This window comes from Jaculus jaculus, chromosome 2 (assembly GCF_020740685.1).
Source record: "Jaculus jaculus isolate mJacJac1 chromosome 2, mJacJac1.mat.Y.cur, whole genome shotgun sequence".
NCBI lineage: Eukaryota > Metazoa > Chordata > Mammalia > Rodentia > Dipodidae > Jaculus > Jaculus jaculus.
The window spans coordinates 178357183-178368406 of record NC_059103.1 but is presented as its reverse complement, the minus strand read 5'-3'; the positions used below and the strand labels follow the sequence as shown (position 1 = coordinate 178368406).

Here is an 11224-nt window from a genome sequence, read left to right as displayed (position 1 = left end):
AACATAATTATTAACCTTTGTGGGATAGCTACTCTGCTTTCATTTTCAACTCTTGCTACTTTCCTTTTGTCTAACTGGCTGCCAAGTTCTCTGCTTATTAGATTAACAAATAAGGGAGTATAATTACTTTGAGAATCTTAAAAAGAAAGAAAGAAAGCAGATGTTTTGAGAAGACTGAGAGTTTGTGTATAAATAAGGATCAAAAACTTTGGGTCTGAAAACAGAAAACCCTGGGATTTGCCTGATACCCTATCAATTTATTTTCTTCATAAGTAAGTAAGATAGTAATTCAATTCCCAATATATTGAGTTGTTGTGATAGATGACATTATACTAGTATAGTGATTAGCAGTCATCAGTGTACATTGGATAATGAATAAATGTTAGCTCTAATCAAACTGAGTAATGAATTCCTAACTTCTTCTTTAAATATTAACTTGCCTTCCCTTCTTTTGAACTGATGAGTTTTTATGGCGTTTTGAAGGATGTGAGGAAGGAATGTGAATTCCCTTATGGGAATGCAACTCTTGAGAAGAAATTTGTTTACTATTTCTCCGACCCTCTTCCAAATGCGTAAGACCAAAAGCAGTTGAGATATCACTAGACACGTAACTCCACTGTTCTTCCCGCTGCCAGAATTAAGAGCTATTGAAATCCCTGGCCAGTCATTGGTTGTAATTTCAGACTTGCTGTTGGCATCCCTGTTTGTGGACAAGACTGAAAATAAAGTTGCTTCTAGTACTTGTTGTGACTTCCCAGTGTCAGGATTGAGGGCTTCTCATGTGCTGCTTGCCAGGATAAACGGAGGAACCCTTTTCAAAAACAGTGTTTATATTTCTGATCTTGCTTCAAAAGGGAAATGATCCCAAACCATTCTAAATCTAATGCAAATTAATCTTGAGGAACTGCACTACTGTATTCTTTTCCGTAGGTATATTGACAGGAGATGTTATGCCATTCATTTTGTGAGAGGATAACTCCAGTTTTGATAGCCCTTAATGGTGTTTCCCAAAGTGTGGCCACATTCTACTAGGACATGAAATGTTTGGTGGGTTATGCCTGGACAGATAGTCATTTTACTATTATATACTTATTTTAATACTCACTCTGAAAATGTGTTTATTATTTGGCATCAGTCTAAGGTATATAAAGGTTAATATTTGAGTTACTTAGGAATGGAATAGGACAAGAAAAAGAGCAAATATAAAGTTGGTATGATTATAGTAAACTTGGGAAACTGCAAAATATTCAGGTTTGCTGTTTCAAAGCTAAAATAAATCTACTTGAGCATGGAACATCAATCTGTGGAGAGCAAATACCTATGACAATCTTTTCTAATTTTTTGGTCATTTATGGTTGTCAGTTAGCATAGCCTTTCTTAATTGTTCAATTCTCCCTTTAAGTTTTTTTTTTTTTCAAACTAGAAAGAAAGGTGAAGAGGAATGAACAAAATCATGCACCCAAACAAAAGAAAAAGAAACAAAATTAACCTTCCAGTCTTAAACGGTACTAGGACTGAGGTTACCATGAAAAGGGATAGTGTTTGACAGACAGCAGCTGAACAAAAACTCTATTAAAGCAATCATTTTTGAATGTTTTATGTATCACTGGAATTTATCTCTTAATTTAGTTGTCAAATGTCTAATCTGATTAGAGCCTAAGAGGGATCAAAATTGGCTTTGAAAAAAATATATTTTAAGGTTTCCTATGCTTATGTACAAGTCTTACAATACTGCATATTTGTTCTAAGATTAATACTTAATCAGAGTGTGTTTTTTTCCCACTTCCTTGTGTCAGAGGCAAACAGTATCTCCCAGGAAACAGAATGGAATAATGTATGCCACAAGTTCAGACATAAAAGAAGTTCCTGAAAATAAGGTCATTTAGTTGAATTGGCTGGAAATTTGTTGGATAGCAAGTCATGGTTGTGGAGCTATAAATGACATCTGTATTGTTCTCAGGGCTCACAGAGCATCCAATTCTCACTATCAAATGTAATTTGTTTACTTGTCTGTCTTACCAGATGTTTCTCTGGCCTTGCTGGCCTTGTGACTTAGAGCCGATGGTTCTTTACAAATAATTCCCGACTTGTTTCATTCATTCAACAAATATTTATTCAGCACCTACTATGTGCCAGGCACTTCCTGTTCCAGGTGCAGGGGTGTGGCAGTGAGAAAGAGCCTCAAAGTCCCTACCCTCAAAGAAATTAGGGGCAGTTCATGTTTACACGAGCTGTCACTGTGAATGTGGCCACCCTCTCATTTTAAAATGTGCTTTATAAATTTGTGATTTAAAAGAGGTTCAGAAATGATCTTTAAACATTTAAGAGGGTGAAATGATAGGGAATGGAATTACAAAAACATAGTCATAAAATTCAATTAAACCACGCCAAAAGTAGGATGGTTTATGAAAAGAAGAAAGAACACACATGTAGAAAGAAATAGAATTAAATTTACAGCTTTGGATATGCTTGGGCACTGGGCTCAGTATTTTATACCATTAGCTTATGGCTTCTTCTCAACGCCTTTACAAAGTTGGTTTTATTAATGCTACCTTCTTTTTACAGCTGAGGAAGTTGAACTTGGAAAACCACTTTGTCCAATGCAATAGGACAGACAGGAAATATTAAAAACAAAATGAAAGCAAATTAGCTTGTGTCCCACCTTTGAAACAAAGGAGGGAAGCAGTTAAGACAATGCTACAGAAGAATAAGCCTCAGCACAGCAAGCAAAAGAAGGGATTTTAGAAAAATCTAGGGATCTTATTTTTATGATATTAAATATATACATATATATGTATATAGATATTATTTATTTATTTGCAAGGAGAGAATGAGAGAGGGATAGAGAGAGAGGGAGGGATGGAGAGAGAAGAAAGAAAAAAAGAAGGAAAAAAGAAAGGAAGAAAGAAAAAGCCATGCCAGGGTCTCTAGCCACTGCAAACAAACTTCAAATACACATACCACTATGTGCATCTGGCTTTAGGTGGATACTAGGGAAATGAACCCTGGTCATTAGACTTTGTAGTCAAGGGCCTTAACTGTTGAGCAATGTCTGCAACCCCATAATATTTTTTTGAATATGAGTTTTGGAGAATCATATTTCATAAAAAAATTAAATAAAGTGTATAATACTTTTAAATGATGCCCTTTTTCACTGAATAGTAGAGGTCATCACTTTTGTTTTTTTCAAGAGCCAGAGCTTTTCTTCTAAACTGAAAGACCAATGTCATTGAGTCCCTGCATAGTAGGGGAAATTATCAGTTTGGTTTATAAGAACCAGCAGCAACTATTAGGGATAATGTTCCAAGAGGTAAAAATTGCTGACTTTCTTAGATAATAGTTGTTTATCTTTGAGTATTTTAGAACATGAAAAATTTGTGGTCTTTCTGAAGCTGGAGAACATGAGACAGAGCATCTTTTGCATTTCTAGGAACTGAGACCTCTACAGGCAGGCGGCGGGGAGAGGGTGTGGGGGGGGGGCAGAACAAAAGAGGCAGTGATACTTTTCCTTCTCATCTCAACTCTTTTCTTAGTGGATTTCCATTGGCAGTTTTTATTCATTTTGTGGCATGGAGGATGTTAGCAACTCATTTTCTGCCTCAAGAGATCCATCTCTTTGTTTTCTGATCTGTGTACTTGTAGCCATTATCTTTAGTAAAGAACTGACAAGTAATGTCACTATTAAAAGTAAAAACAAGATGTTCTTGTTTGTTTATCACCCATGTCCATGTCCCTTGGTGGCTGGAGCTGTTACTCTTCTGCCCTCTTCGGACTCACTTTGGAATCTATGCCCTTGGTTGAGTTGCCAGGAAGTGGGATCTCTGACCCTAGTTAGCACCAGCATCTGAGAGCCTTTAAGAGTATATTGGATTTCTGTGTGTTCCACGTCATCACCCAAACCTGAAGTGAAGCTAGGCATGGTGGCACACACCTTTAATCCCAGCACTCTGGTGGCAGAGGTAGGAGGATCACCATGAGTTTGAGGCCACCCTGACACTACATAGTGAATTTCAGGTCAGGCTTTGCAAGAGGTGGACCTTACCTTGAAAAAAAAAGTTTGAATAAGTTTGGCAAAGGGTACTTAAAATATATATATATTGAAGAGAATGTGGAAGTTCAGACAGCCTGCTGTGTGATACCTTTTCAAAGCAAGGCCTCATTTCTGCCAGGCAAATGGGAGTATAGTCATCATTAAGACAGAAACAATCCTAGTCTTCAAGAAGACAGTATGGAAAAGCAACATTGAACAAGATGACTTTAACTGTGTACATAATTATAGTCTATGTAATCCACAAGGTGGTTGTCTCATGTATGGAACAAGGTTCAATGAATCTTTTCATCCATGGAAAAAGAAAGTCACTTGTCCCAAAGCATGTATTTTCTTTCAAAGCAACCAAAAAGAGGGACTTTATCTTAAAGAACACATACAATTTCACCCCAAACCTCCTTATTGATAAATCTTCCCCAGTCATTTGTGACCTTGCTCTCCCTTTTGACACTACCCTTACAGTGCCTCCAGACCTACATTTCCAGATCTTTCCACACTCTTAGCTCCTTCATTCTTCTTAAGAATAACAAACTAATTTTGCCTCAGTTCTTTCTAACTTGCTTTGCTATGGTTAAAAATCACAGTTCACAAGCAAGGGACTAACCAATGAAGGAATTTCTCCCATTAGAATATGAGGCTATGTTTAAATGATATTATTTTCCCTGCCTGCCTATGTGTCTGCTTTCTGATAAAATGTGCCCAGAGCTCTTTGCAATGTCCTCTCTATTAACTAAAACTGGAGGCATTGCAAATGCATCCATTTGGTTGCCAAGTGAGAGCCTGAATCTTCTTCTGGTTTAGCCCCTTGTAGAATTTCCCTTTGTTGTGGATACTTTTGCCAATTCTATTATTGACTGAAGGGGTGTGAGGTCTACTCTCAGGTACTACAGTGAACCATGCTTCTGGTGACTTCAGAAAGTACCAAAGCAGACCATAGGCTATGTTGTCAGGCCCTCAGTGTGGCTGGTCACACCCTGCTTAGGACCCAGGGGACATAGGGCTTGCCTTTTACTTTGCCATCATAGAGGTTCATAGGAAGGCAATATGTATCTCAATGCCTGGTGGTGTTTTGAGAAGTCTACTCTCTTTTCACTTGATCTAATGTAATTTTCTTTTATGGCTTGGAGGATAGTAAGACATCTAGTATGTAGTATGCCACAGGACTAACCCTCCAGAGCAGACAGAATGGATCAATTAGCTCCTTATTGCTAAGCAGAAGGGGACAGCCATACAAACCCTGTTTGAGAAGATCATAATGTCAATCTATGAAGCTATAGGTGAGAACAGGGACCAATTTTAGCTACAGATGCAATGCTGTTCATATGTTTTAGGTTCTAAGAAATACATTATAGTGTGTTAAGTGTTCCAGGGACAGGTTACAGATCAAATTTTTGTTCTTACACATAGAAAAGGCCATAGGTCTTGAGTAACTAACCATGATGTAAGCCACCTTTCTCTCCTGAAAAATGGGCATAACACATCATTGTGGGAGTTCAGTAAGCAATAAAGAAAAAATAAGACTTGAAATATTATATGTTATTGTACTGTTTTCATTTCTATCTTACTTTTTAGAGTAAGTCTAGCTTTACCTCAGTCCCTTACACTTAGAAATTCTAGGCAAGTTCACCCAACAAATGCGATGGATGAGGACAGTCCTGTGGTAGCTAATCAGAAAACTGCACCAATTAAGTAATTAATTAATCCACTTATTCATTCACTTAATCTTTCATTCCTTCAAACAAAGTGCATAGTAAGTGCTGAAGAATCAATGGTGAAAGAAAGGAGATCACATTAGAAGCTCACAGCTACAAGGGGAGAGAGACCAAAGGAAAAGAAACAATTAGAAAGAAATGTGAGACGTGCTAGTGTGGAGATATGAAGAGAAGGTTATTGAAATTCAACAGAGAGACAGCCATTTATTGGGTTTCATTGAAATCAGGAATGCCTCACAGAAAAGTAACAAAGACCAGTTCTTAGAACAGATTTAGGGCCACTAAGTTCCTGTATAAATGCTGTTCCTAGTCCCACTGGAAATTCCAGCATTTATTAGGATTATTTGTAGATAGGAGACCTGAACATTATAGCTTGCATGTCTTAATTCCAGAGCTGTAATAACCTAAATAAAACACAAAACTTCCAAAATCAGGCTACCTCTGAATTTTGTTTAATTGAACTGTTTAGTTCCATATATATATATATATATATATATATATATATATATATATATAATCTTTATGCACATACATTCTTCAAATTATATATTAGTATGGCAGGAGAATTTTTAAAGATGGCTCTTTTGTATTACCGACTGAATTTCATCTCCTAAAGTATGTATTATTTCAGCATAATAAGCAACAGGTAGTGGTGTTGGTTAGATTCACAGCCCTCAAAGCATGTTATTGCTCATAAGGACCTTCAGTGCACCAAGTGTTCCTCAACTCGAGTGCCAGAACACTGGAGTCTACTGGTACACTCCCGTGTTTCCACATTGCTTAAACCTGATCTTCAGAGATTTTTTTTTTCCAGATTAATAGTAGCGGTTTTTGGTGTCATGTTTTTTGTATGGTCTCACATTCACTCTTGGTTCCCCCACTCCCTTCTTAATATATGTTTCAGGCTTCCTGTTCTTAGCTGGTTATGTTTCCCTGAGGGAAATTCCATTCCTTCCTTCCTTGGTGCCAATCAGAAAGTTCACAATGGCACATGAAGAAGAGCAGCCTTTCAACCATCAGAGCTGTTTAGAAACACAGGGGTGCTTTAGTGGAGACCACATCACTCCTGCATCAGCTTTCTTCCAGTTTCGGTTGTATTTCCTTCTTAACAAAGCACTTACAGGTGTTGGTTTTGGACCGCCTTCTATCCATGGTTAATTTTCAAAGCAAGCAAGGCTGGAAAGTCTCCTTAAACAACCGGTGATTTTCTAGTCGGTTTCACCCTCATGGTTGCTCAGAGGGTACCCCTCACATTCTGGGGGCGGGACAGGTAAAGCATCAAACCACACCGGAGGGATAAACGGGCTTCTGTGGTTCTTAGTTTTTAAGGTACTATCGCATGCTGCTTTGGGTCTATGAATTAATTCAGCTGTGACCCTTTTGAGATTTCTTTCATCCCTCACAGAAGTTTTCAATGGTAGACTTGATGTTTAGAAAGGAATGCCTGATGGTTTGAAAGCACGATTTACTGTCCATTTGTTCAAGTTCATACAAGGCACCCTCATTTGTTAGCTATATGGGTTGTGACCACTTATGACCACTTAGCATTTCTTTCTTTTTTCTTTTTTTTTTTTTTTTTTGGTTTTTCGAGGCAGGGTCTCACCAGAAATTCAGTCTGTAGTCTCAGGGTGGCCTCCAACGCACTGTGATCCTCCTACCTCTGACAGTTAAAGGCATGTGCCACTGCCCGGCTCCATTTAACATTTCTGTCTGTGACTCAGTTTTCCTGTTGCTAAAACAGGGTTAAACACAACAACCACGTCTTGGGTTTGGTTGTATGATTCTAAGAGTGTGTAGGAGTGTTTCACATGAGCTGACAAACAGTAAACTCATATAAAGTGTCATTATTGCTGCCTAGGAGTGACATCTCACACAAAAGGCAGACATGCACCCACATAAAAAGTGGTTCAAAGAAGTCTCATTGCTGTGTTTGGCATCGCTTACTTTCAGATCCAACCAATCAGAAATCTGTTACTTGGTATGGAAAGGACTGATGAATCTCAGGTTTTTTTTACCCTCCCCCCAAATAAATCATATTTTTTCTGGGATCTCTTGTGACCGCTCTCTCCTCTAACTTCTCCCTAAAGGGCCATCACTCACCACCCCTGACCTTCACCCACTGCCCTGCTCCCATTCCACGAGGCAGGAGTCACGCTGTGGCTTCTGCTCGTACACCATGGCTGTGGGTTGAAGTTCCTTTGCCTAAAAACCCTGGATGAAAACCCTGTTCAGAAGTCAAAACATCCAATTAACATCTCAGTGTCATACTAAATTCCATAATTATCTCCAGGTCTGTGTATTTGACTTGTTCTCTTTGTTCAAATGTTTATAGTCCACATTTGGAAAAGAGCCTTCTGATCATTTCTTGCCTTGCACGAGCCATCAACTCACTCACCTGAAAGATGCTTGCTCTCGCATGGCCTGTCTCTGCAGCACAGAGGGATCATGAGGACTTTCCACACCAGTGTTAAAGGCAGCTCTGGCAACACCCGAGGCTCTTGTGAAATATATGATTAGCACGAACCACAGGAATTAATAATTCTCAAGCCACTGCCTTAAACTGTAACCACATTGTTTTTGTAGGGAAGTTGCTCAACTTATATACAGAAACCCTGCGTGGTTGCATTCTAATCAGGGAAGCAGTTTCATTTAAAATCCATATACCAAAATGTATCTAGATAATCCTACTTAATATGCACAGGTAATATTTCTGTGAGTGACAAATTATGGTAATTTCCTTGATTATTTGATCTTCTCTGATCCCATTCTCCAATTCCCAAAAGCCTATGTAAGTTCAATGAGAATAACAGCTCTTAAAAAATAGATATATTTTCCCCAGAGTTAAAAATAAATATTTTTATTATAAAAAAGAAATGTCTTTTTTTTTAAAAAAAAAAGAATTATTCGTTATCAAAAGTAATTCATTTGAGATTGTATCAACTTTTTCCTTAGGGTCTTCAGTGAAATAGTAATTTGCAAACATAGTTTAGGCTTGCTGGCTTTTAGTAGGTCAGCATGCACACGGAAACTGTGTTAAGGTGGACTACTCCGTTTATGGATTTTCCGTGAATCTGCTCCAGGCCCCAGCCAATTGTCTGCGGAAGGGGCGGGAGGCCCATACATGATCGAGGTCATGCGCATCTAGCCAATTTGTAAGCCGATCCCGCCGCCCAAAGCCATCAGCCATCCTTAGCATAGGGGCACACTCATGCATTCCTGTCAAGTCATCTTGTGAAAGGCTGCCTGCTTCCAGCTTGGCTTGGATGTACAACCTTAATAAAACTCACTGAGGTCTGGGAGAAAAGAGCAGATCTGCTGCAGATAGTGCGGAGGAAAGGGGCTAGAATATGTACTCCAGCTGACTCCTGCAGGCTCCACGCTGAACGCTCACACCCAGAGGAAACAATAAATCTCAGCTACTAATGCAATAAATATCTCAAATTTTAACGAAGGAAACGATCATTACAGTGAAATAAAAAAAAAAGTTACATTTTTAGGACAAAGCTAACAAATGGCTAGTTTTTCTCTGATTCTTCTTTAAACTAAGTTTTCTTTGAGGGGGAAACAGTCAAACAAGCTAGCAGCAGTCTTTACCTGGAATAAAGAGTTTAAAAGGACAGAAGAGGAGCGAGCTTTGGAGAGAGAGGCACGCGAGGACCGTGCTGGCAGTACAATGACAGTTCTCCTCTCCTTTGCTTTCCTCGCTGCCATTCTGACTCACATAGGGTGCAGCAACCAGCGCCGGAGTCCCGAGGCCGGAGGGAGAAGATATAACCGGATTCAGCATGGGCAGTGTGCCTACACTTTCATTCTTCCAGAACACGACGGCAACTGTCGGGAGAGCACCCCCGAGCAGTACAGCACCAACGCTCTGCAGAGGGATGCGCCGCACGTGGAACCCGACTTCTCTTCCCAGAAGCTGCAACATCTGGAGCATGTGATGGAAAATTATACTCAGTGGCTGCAAAAAGTAAGTGATTTGCTTTCAGTTTCTCCTTGCACCGAGCCCTTTCCCTAACAGTTCTGCAAGAGCTCTGGAGTTCCTAGGCGGGGGATGGGGGGGAGGGCGGGGGGGCATTTGCGTGTTTACCTTTGGCTGTAGGGGGTAGTGTTTACAAATGCACGAAGGCTCTGGGGTTTGACATCCTGGATTAGCCATAGGTCCCGGGTTCATGCAAGGCTCTCCAAGCATGCTGCCTCCCTGCCCAGTCCACCCCCCCGCCCCCCGCGTGTGTGTCTAACTGACACATTTTATGACAGCTCTGGTTTTCTATCTAGAGTAGTCTGCTTGTCAAAACCCAATTTGAAAAGAGAAAGTATGCGCTACTTGAGTAAGTCGTTGGGAGAAGAAATCCTAATGACAATATTAATTGGTATTTTAAAAAATAAAGTTTGTTCAACTAAGATGGGGAATCTTCACAATATGTTTATTTTTCAATCATTCAATACAATTATTATGAAGTGAGAACACACATTAAGTACTTGACTTTGGTGGGAAAGGCTGTATAAGTAAATAAAGCGAACTGTTCATTTCAGCCAGTGGTAGCTGAGAGCTGTCATAGTTTCTCCGGTGTTGCAGAAAAATGAAATGAAATGAAATAAAAGGAGTTAACTTTGAATGAGAGCTCATCAGGAAGGGGTTGTGTGCCCGCCATGAGGGTGGAAACTGAGCCTGTGGTGCCGTTCAGGAAGTGCACCTGCAGTTTGGGCTGAGCACAAGAACGCTGTGTGTATTCCTGGGCGCTAGCTATGGACGTGGTGCCATCTGTGAGCCTCAGTACGTGATGAATGTTACTGTTGAATATGTACTTAATCCCAATTTATAGAAAACAGATTGAACTGGTCCTTTGCTGTAAGTCGCTGAAAAGTTTACTTGAACTTCTGCCTATTAAGTAAATGATGAATGAACTTTCTGCCGCTAATCCCCTCTGTGTTGATTTCTTGTGTAAGAGGTAAGTTGTGTTGATTTGTGGTGTAAGAGGTAAGCAGCAAACCATATTTTCTAGAAGGGTGGCGGTGCTACCAGCTGTGAAAGGCTTCTCCCCCAGTGCTAAACAGACTGACTAAGTGCTCATAGAAGGAATAGGTTATCTGTAATGCTAGCATAGAAAACTCTTTAAAATGATCAAAGATAGGGAAATGACAATTTTGTGTGTGTGTGTATTTCTGTTGTTGCTGTTGTTTTTCCTGTCTCCTCTGTCTGCTGAATCATGCCAAGCAATGGCCATTCTACTTTTGTCCACTAGGGACCGAACTAAGATCATGGTTGTTTTATTTGGTATGTGAACTGGAATCTGGAAGTTCTAGTGTTCCTAAACTCAGAATTGAAACTAGACTTCTCACAGACTACCAGGTGAAATACCCACAGATGGGCCAAAAAAATAGAAATAAATTTTAATTCGGCAGTCTTTAAGAACTGGAGCTTATTTTTCAGCCACTGTCCACAGCAGTAGTTTATAATAGC

At 39.6% G+C, this 11224-nt stretch overlaps 1 protein-coding gene across 2 annotated transcripts in view; it reads left to right on the top strand.

Annotated features, from left to right (window-relative positions):
* Positions 1 to 8910: 8910 nt before the first annotated feature.
* Positions 8911 to 11224, top strand: part of Angpt1 (angiopoietin 1) — a 255848-nt gene continuing 253534 nt past the window's right edge. The window contains exon 1 of one of the 2 annotated variants that reach the window (XM_045144118.1): positions 8911 to 9730. In XM_045144118.1, the coding sequence (XP_045000053.1) occupies positions 9434 to 9730 (297 nt within the window). In that variant the 5' untranslated portion in view covers positions 8911 to 9433. The remainder of the gene's footprint in view (positions 9731 to 11224) is intronic. The other variant, XM_045144119.1, reaches the window with a different exon arrangement.